Source organism: Camellia sinensis, chromosome 2, assembly GCF_055761805.1.
Source record: "Camellia sinensis isolate YWXY chromosome 2, ASM5576180v1, whole genome shotgun sequence".
In the NCBI taxonomy this organism is placed as follows: Eukaryota; Viridiplantae; Streptophyta; class Magnoliopsida; order Ericales; family Theaceae; genus Camellia; species Camellia sinensis.
Genome location: NC_138962.1, coordinates 123352122 through 123368365, shown reverse-complemented (window position 1 = coordinate 123368365; position 16244 = coordinate 123352122). Strand labels below are relative to the sequence as shown.

The 16244-nt window shown below is 34.7% G+C and overlaps 1 protein-coding gene across 11 annotated transcripts in view; it reads left to right on the top strand.

Moving 5' to 3' along the window:
• Window positions 1-608: 608 nt before the first annotated feature.
• The window catches only part of LOC114302501 (C18orf8), a 40822-nt gene continuing 25186 nt past the window's right edge, over window positions 609-16244 (top strand). For 2 of the 11 annotated variants that reach the window (XM_082915543.1, XM_028247535.2), the window contains exons 1-6: window positions 618-784; window positions 5263-5332; window positions 6945-7046; window positions 7181-7287; window positions 7420-7690; window positions 7847-8106. In XM_082915543.1, the coding sequence (XP_082771669.1) occupies window positions 7523-7690; window positions 7847-8106 (428 nt within the window). In that variant the 5' untranslated portion in view covers window positions 618-784; window positions 5263-5332; window positions 6945-7046; window positions 7181-7287; window positions 7420-7522. Of the gene's footprint in view, window positions 785-5262; window positions 5333-6930; window positions 7047-7175; window positions 7288-7417; window positions 7691-7846; window positions 8107-16244 lie in introns of those variants that run through there. The other 9 variants (XM_082915544.1, XM_028247536.2, XM_028247537.2 and 6 more) reach the window with 8 other exon arrangements.

Sequence of the window (16244 nt, the reverse complement as noted above, 5' to 3'; positions counted from 1 at the left end):
ATGAAAAATATCTTTAGGTGTAAAGTATTTTATTTCGAAACAATCGGAATTTAAGAAACTTTTTTTTTGAAGAAATCATTGTATACATCTAAGATTGTGTAAAATACTGTTAAAATTGTCAAAATCATTCAAACTATACCAAATCATATCGAACCGTGCAATTTTAAAGCCTAGCAAGACGGAGTGGGTTGAAGATCATCGCAGGCTATATCTGTGTGGGTGGCAGTTTTAAAATGGCAACAGGCGGTCAAGCGACCCACCTGCCTATATATTAGTGCATTTCAACTAGATATATTTTAATAATGCATTTCAACTAGATATATTTTCATGGCAATAATAATACATTCCTCTAAAATTAAAGCTTCCCTTTTTGGGAAGTGGGTTATAATTCACTTTTCAGATTATAACCCACTTCATCTCTAAAAGAAAAAATTATTTATAAACAGTTTTTAATCAAAAAATTAATTATAGCCATCTTTCCAAAATAATCCTAGCAAGGTCAAAAGTCAAAAAAAAAAAAAAAAATAAACACACACACAAGACCAAAATAATACACCAGATGGACCCCATATACACGTTTGAGCTGACAAATTAAAACATTTCCGTTTAATAAACATGAACTCACACACACCCAATCACTTCTCATTTGAGCCTAGTGCTCCCTCTCATATCAGATCACGCCTATCGCCTCCCCCTTCCTCACTCGCTGAGTCGCTGCCGGCCCACATCCGCGATCCCGATCGCCGCCTCTCGCCTCGCCGATTCGCACCGCCGCTCGCTGCTGGTGCACTCTCTCTCTCTCTCTCTCTCTCTCTCTCTCTCTTAAATCTTTGTGTATTGTATAGTTTTTTATGGGACTTTGTATAGATTGCAAACCTCCTACTTTTATTTGATTCAATCATTTTATGGGTATCTTTCAACTCCTTTTTTCAACCTTTCTTTTTTATATTTCATCTTCTTATTCTTGTTTTTGTTTTTTGTTTTTTTTTTTTTTTTTTGTTTTTTTTTTTTGGGTGCTAGTTTTGTTTGTTCAATGTCATAAACTGATGGTTATTGCTGGTTTCTGATTCTTCATATATATATTTTTCTTATTTACTGTCTGTCTTTGTTCATTCCTAATTTATGTTTTTTTTTTTTAGACCTGTTTGTTTTGCTAGTTTAGTATTTGTTGCTTTATTGGATTGTTATTACATAATTTGTTTGGATCGTTGGATTTCTAGTTTGCTGGTTTGTCAATGTTAAATGTTAGATGAATGGACAGCTATTTATTTTTGACCATTTTAGCTAATTTATAATCAAAATTTTTTTTTTTGAAAAATATTTGATTCAAATTTTTTAATTTGAATTAGTTTTTTTTTTTTTTTTTTTTTATAATCTGCCTGAACCGCCAAGTCAAAACTGCCATTATTTGCTAACCACTCCACCAGTTTGTGATGGAAAAATGTTGGTTTCCAATGACAAATTTGCCAATCCACCACCCGTCAAGTAGTTTTTCTTTTAGCCTCAAACTGCATCGAATCGCACTGCGCACACCTCTATGTATATCATCATATCTCAAGCTCAAATGAAATTGAGATAAAGGTTTGTGGTTGGATGTGGTTATTCCCAGTTGAAATCATATGAATTATTCTCTACGAAGCTATCTCACTTGTTTAGCGCATTTCAGGAAATATTTCATCACATTTAGGATAACACGATAGCTTTACACCCTTGCATTGATCTACCGTTGTTCCTGAGGCACCCGGCATAATGTGTGGGCTTAATATAGAGCTATTTAGTTTTGAGTAAGCTCAACAAAGTACGCCACTTTAAACTACAATGCTCTCTGGTATGAAAAGTGCAAAATTGTAACCCATTTATTGATCCCAAACATTATCAATGTTAAAGAAAAGTTCGAATTCCAATTCTTAATCTTTAACCCAGCCCATATTACCTAAAACACAGCCCACCTTTAACCCAAGCCCAACACTTTGCCATCAAACCCTGGATCCTAACTCTATATCCTACCCAACAACCTGACCCAAAAACTTGAGCCACGAACACATAACCAAGCAAACCCAGCCACAAAATTCCTAGCCCCAATCCGATTTGGCCCACTTACCATTATAGCAGTCCATAATTCTCATTAACCCATCACATAAACACAGGTCCTTTAAACCCAACTCGCTATAACCCAACTCTTACACTTAATCTAGCTACTACCTACACCTAAACCTGCTATCTAGCTCCAGCAAAAATAAAAAAAATCTCTTACAAATTTGCTCCTTCATCTTCATGATGACCCTATGTTACCTGGAACGTGGATTGGTCCGGTAAGTGAAACGGGAACGGGAATGTGGTACGTCACATGCACTAAAATGTGGTACGATAGGGGTAGATTTGTATATATTACACTTAAGAATTTAAGGTACTTTTAAAGTAATTTTCTTTTGATTATTAAGCATCCAATAAAATGTATTTCTTTTTCTTTTTTCATTTTTGATGTTTTTGTTTTGTCAAAACTTAACTCACCTTAGATTTTAGTTCATTATATTTGATTTTTTTCCCTTCTAAGGTAACATTTAAGGAATATATTCGAAAATTTTTTTGGAATCGTTTCGAATCACTAAATTTATCGATTTAGAATAAAAGTGTACCATATTTCGGAACGTGCGTACCAATACGTAATTTGCTATGGTATTAGCATTTTCTGGTACCATAGTGATAGAGTTGTATTCAAAGTTTGATATCTTTTCTCAAGGCCAACTCTAAGCCGAAGCTATAAGTAAACAATGGTTTGGTATGACCAAAAGACAAAGTAGATGCGTCAAATGCAAGCAATTTTGAATAAATTGTTGGTCCATGTTTTGGGAGATGTTGTGGGAATTTCTCAAATGGGATGTAAAACTCCAATTGACGTAGGATGCCTTAAGAAAGAAAGAGAAGAAAAAAGGGAAGAAGTGGGCCATAACCCTAACACAAACGGCCACAACCTAATACTTAGTATTTCATTAAATCAAAGCTAAATAGGGAAATGCTATGGTGTGGGGTGCATACCATATGCACCCTACCACAAAAATTCATAACATCAACCACAAAATGCGAAACCTCGCCACAAATTGGCTTAACAAAATGTCCAAAATTTTGTGATTGATGTTGCAAAAAATTTGTGGCTTGGTTACAACATTTTTTATTACGCCAATTTGTGGCAAGGTTACGTATTTTGTGGTTGATATTATGAAATTTTGTGATAAAATAACATATTTTTTGTCGTAGGGTGCACATGGCGTGCACCTCTTCCTAGCTAAATAATACAATTTAAACCCTAATACTTATAAGTCAAGAAACCTAAGCAAACTAGGAAACTGAATCCTAATAGAATAGGAAAACAAATATTATTAAAATCCTAACCAAACTATAACTCTAATTAAAAATAAACTAGTTAAATAAATTAGGCAATAAATATTAAAGACAACATTATAAAAAATCCATAATGCACACGTGCAAGAAAATTTCCTGCAGGAAGCGGTTCTGCCAAAAAAGGGCTGCTACTAAAAAACAAAAAAGCTTGTACGTTTGGATGCAACAAAAGTGTTGGATCTTATTGACGCCCCCACCTGATTATTTCATCACAAGAAGAAAGATAGATTTTGGTAGTGTTGATAAATTTCTTCATGCATTCAATCTCACTTTAGTGGATCCTGTCAACCCCTTGGACACTAGAAGTAGATGGTGTGGGAAGAAAATAAAGCAAATTGCATATTCGAAGTATTTGATTGTCTAGCATGGACGAGTTCAATACTTAAACGGGAACTCGAGGTCGAGTTCTTTTTCTTAGCCTGGGAGAGTGATGAGCTATGATGCACGGACACATGATACGGCACGGACACATGATACGACACGGACATGCGGACATGCAAATTTTCAAAAAATGAAGGACACGACACTCTGGGACACGTTTAATATATATAATTTTATTTATTTATTATATATCTAAAATTTTTTTAAAAAAATCATCGGTTCCTATAAAATTACAATAATAATAAAATTAATAAACACATTACCTAAATTTTTTTTAATAAAAATTGATTTTTTTCAAATAAAAATAATTTGTTGTATAAATTTTAATAAAAACATGGATATAAATAATAAAACAAAAGAAAATAAAGGAAGGAAAAGAGACACATCGAGGGGAAAAATAAAAGGAGAGCAGAAAAAAAAGGAAAGGGAGACAGAAAAGGGAGGAGGGAGACATAAGAGACAGAAAATGGAGGTGAAAGATAGAATAAACGAAATCAGAAGAGAAGAGAAAAAGAAGACAGAAGAACAGAGAAGAAGATAAAGAGGAGAAGAAGAACAGAGAAGACCAAGTCGAAACAGGTTAGGGTTTGTTCTCTCTTTCCTCGATCTGTCTGTCTCTTTCCTCGATCTATCTCCCTCAAGCTCCTCTCGATCTGTCTCTGGCTCTTCTCTCTTTCTCCTCTCCAATAGGTCTAGGGTTTCTTCGATCCACCTGCGTGTCTGAAACTTGTCATCGCGTGTCCACTGCATGTCCGACAGGAAGAATTCCAAAAAAAAAGGGGACACATAAGGGAGAGCGTCGGACATGGGTCCACAGTGTGTCCGACGCGTGTCCGACACTCGTACGCAGGCCTCAGGGATGTGTCTGTGCTTCATAGGTGATGTGGAATGTGTGTGCACCGTGGATATTTAATAATTCTATCTTTAATATTTATTGTCAACTTTATTTCAGTATTTTATTTTTAATTATTGTTTAATTAGAGTTTTAGTTTGGTTTGGATTTTAATAATACTTGTTTTCCTATTCTATTAGGATTTAGTTTCCTAGTTTGTTTAGGTTTCTTGACTTATAAACAATAGAGTTTACATCATATTATTTAGCTTTGATTGAATGAAATACTGAGTATTAGATTGTGGCCCTTTTCTTCCTCTTCCTCCTCTTTCTTTTTTAAGGTGTTCTACATCAACATGTCTTTGATGTCCTCTAATTGTCCATTTGAAACTTGTGTAGCATTGATGCTTTTGAATTAATGGACATGTTTTTGAATATAAAATTTTTAATATGGGTACTTGCTTATTCTAACATGACCCATACATTCTGTACAAGGTACTGAAACGTTGTTTCAATCAAATTTCAGTGCCATTTGATCAAGCATGAAACCTTGATACACATTATCATTAGGATTGTTATTTTTGTTGATTATTAATAATACACTGAATTAATAATAATTTTTATATACTCTATTGGCCTCTTTATTCTCAGATATGTGAGTATGAATGAGAAAAACACTACTTCCGTGCTCAGGCGCATTTTAGTGAATTGTGCGGCCCAGGTTTGTTTTCTGGCAGCAATGTTCCTGACATGACCCTTTTTAGGCCTTAAACATTTTTTATTCTTTGATAACACACTTATTTTATGCTTCACCAATATGCTTGAAGATGGAAAGGTGAGCGAGAGCTTAAGTAGTCCAGGATTTCTTTTCCTTTTCCTCTGATTTGGATGCATGGTTGCTGTTGGGATATAGAAAGAATGCTAAACTTGTAGTGCACACTAGGGGTACTCACGGACCCGGCTGACCCACCAAGACCAACAAACCCGATCCAGCCCACTCACTTTTAGGTGGTTCTAACAATATGAGCAAACGGAAGTGGTTGGAGATTTTCAAAATCCACTCATGTTCACAAATGGCGGATGGGAGGTCACCAGATCTGCCCACATTCCCCCCCCCCCCCCCCCCGCCCTCCCCAAAAAAAAAAAAAAAAAAAAAGAAGAAGAAGAAAGGAAAACGATGTTGTGCTTTTATTCTTTGGATGTTAAGAAAAAGCCCTTTGATTTAGTAATAATATTAGCTATTTGTGAAATATGAAAATTGAACCTTTGTATTTAAAGTAAAAATTGAAGAATAAATAATTTTGGACTCAAACAAGGTCCAAAATAGTAAAAAAAATTATTCTAAAATAGTTCCAAAAAAGGCCTAAAACAGTAGAGTCCAAACACCACATTGATCCGCTAATCTGTACGGCCTGCTCAATCTGCATCCGCTAACTAAGCGGACGGATGCGGATTGATTTTCTTAATCCACCTAATTTCGGACGGATGGTGGATGGGAGGCCACCCATCCAACCCGATTTGGGAGCACCCCTAATAGGTGCATGTGTTATGGGTGTGGAACAAATGCTAAACTTGACCCATTAGTGGTATATTCACTCACTACAGATATAAAAAGTAACACGAGAACATCTAAACAAAGTTATAAATTTGGCTTTGGATTGACTATCTATAATTTTTTTGTTTAACGCATGGAAAGATTTAATATTTAACAGTGTTGATGATGTTATCTCTCTTTTAAGTTCATTAGAGTGACTTGAGTATTCGAAGTTTTTTAACAGTCATAAGCTATTAATTTTCAGACTCATTTTATATAAGATGATTTACCAATGGAATCAGAAAGGATTTGAGCACTTGAGTTGAGCTATTGAATCATAATGAATTTCATCCAATAGTAATTTTTTTTTCTTCTTATTTCTGTATTTTACTCATTGTAGATTGCTTATGTTTTACCATTAGACATAATTAAGTGCAATACAGGAAGAAACATAGAACCTGGGAGAGAATGTACCGTGTAAGCTCTTAGGACACTCTCTTTGTTGGAATAGAGACATCATACTATGATAAATGAATGCCTGACTGTATGTATGGCATTGAAAGGATAGTGGAGAAGAGAATTTGGAATAGAATTATCGAAAATGAAGTTACTTTTTGACCAGGGTGATTTTAAGTTATTATTATTATTATTATTATTATTATTATTATTATTATTATTAGTTTTACTTGGCTTGTCTGTGCTTTTACTCCTCACCAAAGATATTTACCTGGAGTTGTTGTTAAAGAACTGCTTAGTACGGTAGTACCTCATTATTGTAATGATAGTTATATCTCTGCAGGCAAAAGAATATGGGAGATGTGTAGCAGAAAAGGTTCCACAAGTTGAACAGGACATGTGTTTGAAAGAATTCCTCGCATTAAGGAATTGCATGCAGAACACGGTATCATACACTAACGGGTGGCATGATAGAGTGCCAAGGAAAAATAATGTTTTGCTATTCTATTTTATGCATGCATTAATTTATATGTACTTGAATTAATACATTTTTTTCTTTCTTTTTGCTTTATAGCTCAGAAGAAAGTTTTAAGTTTGTGGTCTTTGTCGGTAAGGTTTATATTGATACAGCAAGCACCATCAGTGGATCTCAGAGATTATAGTAGGTGGAGCACACAAAAAAAAAGGTTTGCACATATCAGTTGAAGAAGAATCTACCATTATTTATTGGGAACGAGATCCTTTTTAACTCTCACATATTTGCTGCTTTTGACTGATGCCCTTTTTCTTTTTCTGGTCAAATTCTTTTCTTTTTTCAGCGTGATTGTTGCTTTATAAGCTTCCTTGGGACTTGTATGCTATAATGGTTCTTTTACCCTGCCAATTCCTGTTTCAAGTTTGAAAGGAAAGGAACTACGAAACATGTTTCGTAAAGCATCAAGTTCCCAGTTTAGTACTGGTTTTAGTGGATCTGGTGCTCTGTCACATGTTTATATTCAATATCCACCTTTAAGATGTAGCATTCCTGGAGCAAGAGGTTTATTTTATGATGATGGAAATAAATTACTAGTCTCACCAACATCTGATCAGGTACATGGTAAATAAGAAAATAATAATGTTAAGTGACTTTTGGTGTCCAATGTCTATTTTTGCAGTAGACGATACATTTTTATTTTTATTTTTAAAGTGATATATTTAGTTTTCTGTATTCCTATTTGAACAACATTGCATTCTTTTGTTTTCTAGGTCTTTACATGGAAAACTTCCCCCTTTGCTCCTCTTGTTGCTTCCACATCGTTTCCAGTAAACGAAGGGCCGATTATATCAATTCGATATTCTTTAGATGCAAAAGTTTTGGCTATTCAACGATCAAACCATGAGATTCAGTTTTGGAATAGGGAAACTGGGACCACTTTTAGTCAGATGTGCAAGTCAGAGTCAGAGAGTATACTGGGATTTTTTTGGACTGATTGTCCTACCTGTGATGTGGTATTTGTAAAGACCAGGTATGTGGTTGAAGAAATTTCCTTTCTACTTTACTTTGGATGTGATTTTTTGAATCTATATTACATTGTCAATGTGATTAGAATTGTTACATCCAGTAGATATGGTTTCTTTACATGTGGTTCTTTCTACTGCTCAATGGTTTAACCATGTGTCTAAGTGGTTTCCTTGTCATGTTCCTAGTGTTGCTTTTTTGCTTCTTGGTGTTTGCAATTAGCACGGTTCTATTATCTGGAAGGACCCTCCATTTTGTAGAGGCTGATTTGCCTCCCATAGTTCTGATTCTGTATAGTGAAATTACAGAGTGTGGGTATCTAGTTGCCATGTGTTTGGCCTCATCAGTGCTACACTATCAACTACATTGACAAATGGATCTCTAAAGTGGTGAGCCATCATGGTGCCAAGTCATCTCCATAGCATGAATAATGGGGTCTAAGCCTAACCTAAGCGAGGGCATATAAACCACTAATGATGGTTAGCCTGGTGCACTTGGTGTCCTGGTCTTGATCCATGGGGCCAAGGAACGAGTCTACATCACCTTTCAGTTGTACATCTGCTTTGAAAGATAATAAGACATCTTAAGGTATCTTCCAGGCATGCCCAAAGAATTAGTAGGATGGACCAATTATTCTCCGCTTGACCACACCCACCTTGCTTGGTAGTCAGTACCCCTCAACTCAACTAAGTAATTCTCCACCAAGGCATGTTCCGCTCTATGCCTCATTCTCCAATGGTTATCTCCAGGAAGTAGCATGGCCAGATATGACCTAGCTTGGCTCCCCACGTCAGCTTGGTCAACTGGAATTCTTCATTCCCAAACCTTAGGCATCTCTAGAGTTCTTTAGACTTGCACTTTGATGTTGTATTGTTAGCCTAGGTTTGGAGGACCCTCCTACAATTGGTGTTGCAACATGAGGGCGCCTTGAATGTACACATGATGTACTCACGGGATCACCAGGGACTTGTGGATTGGTGGCTAAAGTTGAGGGTATCATCAACGCTGCTTGGCTCACTCCTTTGAGGTTTCTTTTCTTTGACCAGTCTTTGAGAAGAGAAAGGCCTCCACATGGAGTCAAGTGAGTTGAGATTGTCACATCCCAATTTTTCAAAGATTAATTATTCGGAAATTAATTAACCTAAGCGTGATGTTTTCAACAGAAAACTCATTTTCTTACTTGGTTCATTCTCAAAATCATTTTTTCTTAAGTTAATTTTTAATTAATTCTCTAACTTTTGGTTTACCTCATAAAATGTGTCCAAATGCCTATGATTGAATAACATTAGAAAATGTGTCCGTTTTTTCTTTATTAATCTTTCTTCGAATTTGTCATAGAAAGTGTTTTTGGGATTTAATTGACTTGTGGGAAATGTGCCCAATTCATTAAGAAATAATGGTAAAATATTTTTGAAAAGCATGTGAAACACTCAATTTCATGAATCAATCACACTGGCATGCATTCCCATGAAATGAAATGTAACATAATATAATAGAGGAAATGTTTAAGTTACAAATCCAAGATTAATTAATATAAATAATTTGACAAAAAGGTATAAAGGCACCTAATTAACCTTGGGTCTAAATTTAACAAAATAAACTGTCCTGTCGCTCTAACAGGCGGGGACGTTCATTAGTACCTGCACAATGCAGGGTGGTGAGTAATGACACTCACCCAGTGTTATTAAAGGTGATAGGCGCACTGAAGCACCAAGGTTCCTAGGGCCTAGGCAAGGTGTGGGCTTCATCGAAGTGAGTCTTATGTTGACGATAAAAAATAGATAATTTAATATAAGCAAATAATTCAAGGCTTAACATAAATAAAATGTAATATTACATATTTTAAAATATAAATACCAACAAATACCAATATATTATCATTGACAAATAATTCACGGTTTCACAAAAACACAATCATCTAACTCATAAATCATAAACATTTGAAAATAGCGATAAATCCGAAGTGTCTTACAAGATAAGTATAGAGAAGAAGGAGATGGATATTGAGGAGATGAAGAGAAAGAATAATGACAACTATTATTATGGATGAAGGGAAAGCTCTATCCAACCAATGTCTTTGTATAATTAGGCCTCAAAAGTGTTGGGTCGCAATGTATGTTTAACGGTTTAATCCCTTGTCACAACATGTAAACAAAAAAATAATGAGATTAAGTGAAATTTAGGCCTCAAAAGTGTTGGGTCGCAATGTATGTTTAACGGTTTAATCCCTTGTCGCAACATGTAAACAAAAAAATAATGAGATTAAGTGAAATCAAGGGTTGTAATTGTAATAAACAAATATTTTAAAAGAAGTGCACAAGTTGTGCTTCTTGAGCCCAAGTCCAAAGCGCACGCTTCATGTGCCTTTATGGGGCTTGTTTGGCCTGGCCTGAGATGTTCCGAAGTGTTTGATTGTGCCTTGATGAGCCTTGGGCCTAGGCGCACTCCTAGGTGCACCTTTACTAACACTACACTCACCCGACAATATTCTCTTATCTTCATTATTAAACATTCGGGTGTAGTGATAGAATATATATGCAATGCACATGCCTGGCTCCCATATTCTTTTACTTAGTCTCATTAAGTTCATTTTATTTAATTAACTCACATTGTATAATTAAATAAAAGAAATAAGCTGAAATCAATAACTGCCAACAGGGTGTCATAACTTGCCAATAGGGCAATAAACCTGGCCTTGCCAACACATGCGTGTCCAAGTCGTAAATAAGTACACACTAGGTCTTACCCTAACCATGCGTTGATGAGCCTTGGGCCTAGGCGCACACCTAGGCACGCCTTTAATAACACTGCACTCACCCAATAGTAATCTCATGTCTGCATTATTAAACATGCTGGTGTCGTGATAGTATTTATAATGCAATGCACATGCTTGGCTCCTAGATTCTTTTGCTTAATCTCATTAAGTTCATTTTATTTAATTGACTCACATTGTATAATTAAATAAAAGAAATAATCTGAAATCAATAACTGCCAATAAGGCATCAATAACTTGCCAACAAAGCATTAAACTCGGCCTCGCCAACACACAGTGTTCAAGCTGTAAATAAGTACATATTAGGTCCTACCCTGTTCACGCTCCAGGGTCCCTTCGAGCCGCGTGTCAAAAAATCCACAACACCCTCTTCACAAAGGCTATTATTCCTCTCAACTACGCGGTGTCCAAGGGTCTAATCTGCCGATAGTTGGATTCAATATCTCCCTCAAGCATACTGGACCACAATCTAGGCCAAGCTCGTAAAATCAATAATACCAGGGCATGCCTGAAAAAAAAAAGTATAGTTACCTACACCGATTATTTAATACTTAGTTAGATTCCCATCTTTTCCATACTTAGAATTTTTTTTCCAACATTTGCCATTTTCTCAACAAGTGCTTTTTTTAGCAATTTTTTCAAATTACACTTATGGCTATAATGATAGTAATATATTCCAAGTGTAAAAAGATCAGCTTGTCCAGAATGACCCAAATTTTCAATTTACACTAATAAATGCCCCAAATTCATTCAAATTTTCAAGTGAGTCATTAAAAAAACTTGTCATAAAATAATCATTAAAACATATAGGCCCTGTTTGGTAGAGCTGCGGGAAAGTACTTATAGCTTATGCCTTAACAGCTTATAGCTCATAACTATGAACATAAGTTGATTTCTGACTTATAAATTAAGCATCTTCTGCCCACTCAAAGAATAAGCTGATTTCTGACTTACAAAAAGCTATAAGCTGCATTGTTAAGCTAAACCAAACACATCAAAATAGCTTAAATTAAGCTGAAAGCTTAAATAAGCAGCTTTTAAGCTGCACCAAACAGGCATATAGTTTCGTAATACTAGTTTAAAAATTATAGCAAAAATACTAAAACTAACTCAAATCAACCCGTCTTTTAAACTAAGTTAACTCAACCCATGCTTAATCTAACTAATTTTTACCAGTTTCTCACACTTTAAATAATTACCAAAAATTCAAAGTTGTCCCAATCACATGTTCTTTGTAACATTAGTCTTCTAATATGCTATAGGTTACACTTTTTGAGGTTTTACACGAAAGCCCTAAAATTAATTAAATAATTACTTTCTAGATTTCAAACAAGGTACAACAACATTTTACCCAAAACTTACGAAATCATGCAACAGTAACACTTTCAAGGGTTTCATAGTGATATCTTAACTGTAGCTGAATAATGGGTTAATAAGCATCTAGGAAGCATGGATACAGATACAAGATACGGATATGGATACGGCGATATGACAATCTAAAAAAATTGGATACGGGTACATCTGGGATACGTTTGTAAAAAAATTGTTAGCATTGAGTTCTACATAGATTGTTGAGAGACCACATTGTAATTTTATAATGCAAAACACTACCTTTAAGAAATAAGTATTAATTTAAGGCAGTAGCTTCTTTACTTTTTAAATTGTCAATAGGTGTTCCAAATATTTCATTTCAATATCAAATCTAATATGTTTGTATTACAATAATAGAACAATCCACAACTTGTCGTTGTGCTTTTCCTTTTGGCACTGGTAAAAATATTGTATTACTATTGTTATATTCTTTTGTTAATCCTTACTTTTTATGTAGTTACAGGGGACATGCACGAAAAAATAAGGATACATCAATTGGATAAATTTTAATAATAGAACAGTATGATTAGTTGATAATATTAGTATTAGTTAATAATTTTTTGAAATATTCCTGCGAAAAGTTTCATTATTACGTTAATTATATGTTCTTCTTATCAAAGAACTAAATAAAGTATTAGGAATTTAGGAGTAATACGTGACTTGGAGTATCCGATACTTCAAAATTAAGTATCAGATACGTATCCATGAGCATTGGTATGCTATACGGATACGTTTCCCTTTTTGAAGTGTCCGTGCTTTATAGATAAGCATGGATGGAAATTTAACTTACCACACTCAAAATTATGGATTAATGGGGCATGAATCTCATGGATTGAAATCGATGCAAAACAAATCATGAATATAAAACTGACACATACTTTTCATGCTTAAAATCATGCTATTAATTTTAAATAGAAACCTTAAGCATGCTTCTAATGCAAACATGAGAGGACCCCTACCTCTTGAAGAGAAGATCAACAACAAAGAGAAAAAAAAAAAAAAAAGAGAGAGTTAATGGTTGGAAAAATGAAAGCAAGTCTTATGCTTCAAGAACACAACAAATCTTCAAAGTGTTCTTTAATTTTCTTCCAAAACTCACTCAAAAACTCTCTATTTAAACTCACAAGTGTATAACTAGAGGCATAAACTCACTAATTTTTCACAAGATGCAACAATAGGAAATCAAGATTTAGGTTTTAAGCTTGTATCAAGCAACAATGGAAGAAAGAAAATAAGAAAGATTGAGAGAGAGCAAACCACGGGTTTGGTGTGAATAAGGGGCCAAAATGCTCTCTATCACACCCTAGATGGAAGACTAACATTAAGATTAACTTATGGTATTAACCTCCATTAACCACTAATTAATTTTCTAATCTAATGTCCAAAATTGATCTTGAATTATGAAATCAATCTCAACCATACAATTCAAACTAAACAAGATTATGTACGTATAATCCTACTCATACAAAAGTAAGTTTGTTTAGCACAACAATTAAGATGCCACGACCCCATCTCGCTCCAAATGGGACATTGTGGTGACCAACCAGTGGTCATAGACCACCAAAGCCTAACTAGACAAAACATGTAGGGCTTGTTTGGTTTGTGTTTGTAGAGTAGTTTTTGAGATAAAAAGTACGAAAACTTGTTTGGTTTATCCTTTTTTAGAAATGGTTTTGGAAAATTGTTTTTTGGAGAGAGTTTTAAAAAAAGTGATTGATTTGATGTGTATGAGAGAGAGAGTGATTTTGGAAAGTAGATAACCAAACAAAATTTTGAGATTTTTTTTGAAAAAATTTGTTTGGTTTGATTACTCTTGAAAATTTGTTTGTAGAGAATTTTTTCCCAAAATCAAACCAAACAAGCCCGTAGTGTTCTAGTGGCAATTGGGGAAAACTTAGTTTCAAGTAGCAGAAGCCATTTTTTTCTATGATTTAGTCCAATCGAAACATCCATTCCCCCCCCCAAAAAAAAAAAAAAAACAAAAAAAAAAAACCACCCATTCAGAGCAAGTGCATAAATATATAATGAAACATGCAACATTCTTGATTACATACTTAATTCTTTTTCTATGGATACAACTGCTCATAAAGGATATTTCTTCCAAAGCTATGTACAACCTCTCTAAACATGACTTCTGGTTCACTAACATATACACATAAACTTCAACAAGCAAAATCCTCCATGTCACGTCTTCTTCACCTAAATACATGTACGGGAGGGCGGGTGAGCCAAAGTCCAGTGAATTATGACAAAATGGTAAGACGTCAATAGCTTTTTCAAAACATTAACTTGTTGACTAGAGTTTTATACAATTCAAAAACATATATTTTCAAGAGCTTTAATAAAAAATTTATATTTTATGAAGAGTTTTAAGCAAGCCAAAGTCATATTTTATCGAGAGCTTTAATCAAAGCAAATCATGTCTTATCAAGAGCTTTAACTTTTCAAAGCATGATAATGTACATCCAACAGAGCAAACAAGACAAGAAAAAATAAGGGAACTAATCGGCCGAGAACCGATTAGACATACCCACCCCTAGGTGGCAAGTAAGATCTCTATTACCACGCTACTAGCACGCTTAGGGTCCCCTAGTAGCTAAAATCAATCTGAGGATGCCATCTTTATACATTTGGTACAAGAATATAGGATATTTATTCATAACAAAGCATTTCAAGGTTTTATTCGGAAAAAAAAAAAAAAAATGCATTTCGAGGTATACAAAACACAACATAATTTGATTTTCAAAACAAGAGTTTAAACATAACTTTGAAATAATACTACTCACTAATAGCTCTAAAGAATGGGATAATCTTCAAAGATTCAACCTACACGAGTACAAATACAATCCTCATTGAGATACAACTTAAGCCAATGCAAGACTAAATTACTTGAGCCTAATCCAAGTGTTTCATTCCTAATTCGATTTTCCTTCCTTACTTCACGATCTTTAGGTTCATTTCTAAGCCTTCTTTAAGTTCATTTGATATTCTGAGTGCTCAAATGGAGGCGCCCGATACATTGAGATAACAAAAAAGAAGTGAAATAGAGCCATCCAGTCAATGCCACACGTGCAGATTGGTACATGCCCGTTAGGGCATTGGGTCCCATGTGTGAGGTCTAGAGTGGCATGTGCGGCCGCATGTGTGGCAAACTCCTACTGCACGTTTAGTTTTGCGCAGTCTTGCCCACTTGTTTCTATTTTGTGAAAAACCAAACCCCTTTTGTTTTACGGCATGTATACAATAAATTTCTCACTCCAAAACCCTCAAAAATCATATGAAACTTATGGACTTCAATATCTTTGCCAAACTCTAGATTTAATCTCTCAAAAACATGAAAACCTCACCAATTCCTTCCTAACTTCGGTTCCTTTTATCTTTTCCCACTTCTTCCATTCAATTTCTATTCAAGATGAATCCTAGCTTAGATTTTATTAGTTATGAAAGTATTACCATGAAATATTCAAAGAAATCTTATCTTTTTGTTGTCTAGAATTGATTCCTATGTCAAGAATTTGAGCCTTCCTTCCCTTTCCTCTTTTCTTCCTTCTCTTCTTCTCCTCTTGCTTTGGCAGATATTCTTTCTTCTCTCATATTTTGTGTCTTATGTTAGGGAGAGACAAGTGTATTTCATTGGTTGATCATCATCTTCTCTAGTAGGTGTAATTTGAGGTGTATGCTTCACCTCTTTGTGTGCTTCACTTGCTTGCTTCCTAATCTTTGCCCATTAGGTTAGTTAATCAAGTTTAGTTCTAATTAATCAAGGTTAGTCTCTAGTCTTCATTAACTCAATCTTGATTAGGTTTAGTAAATCCGACTTAATTAGCACTAATCTTGGTTAAGGTTTGGTACAATATATAGAAACATCCTTCACATTAGACTAAAGTCATTGGGCACCTTGGTTAGGACATCTCGTGGCATCTCAAATTCGAGTTAAAAAAATCATTCCCTAACTCTTTTAACACAACTTAAGGATGTTTATCTCTAATAGCCTTCTAACT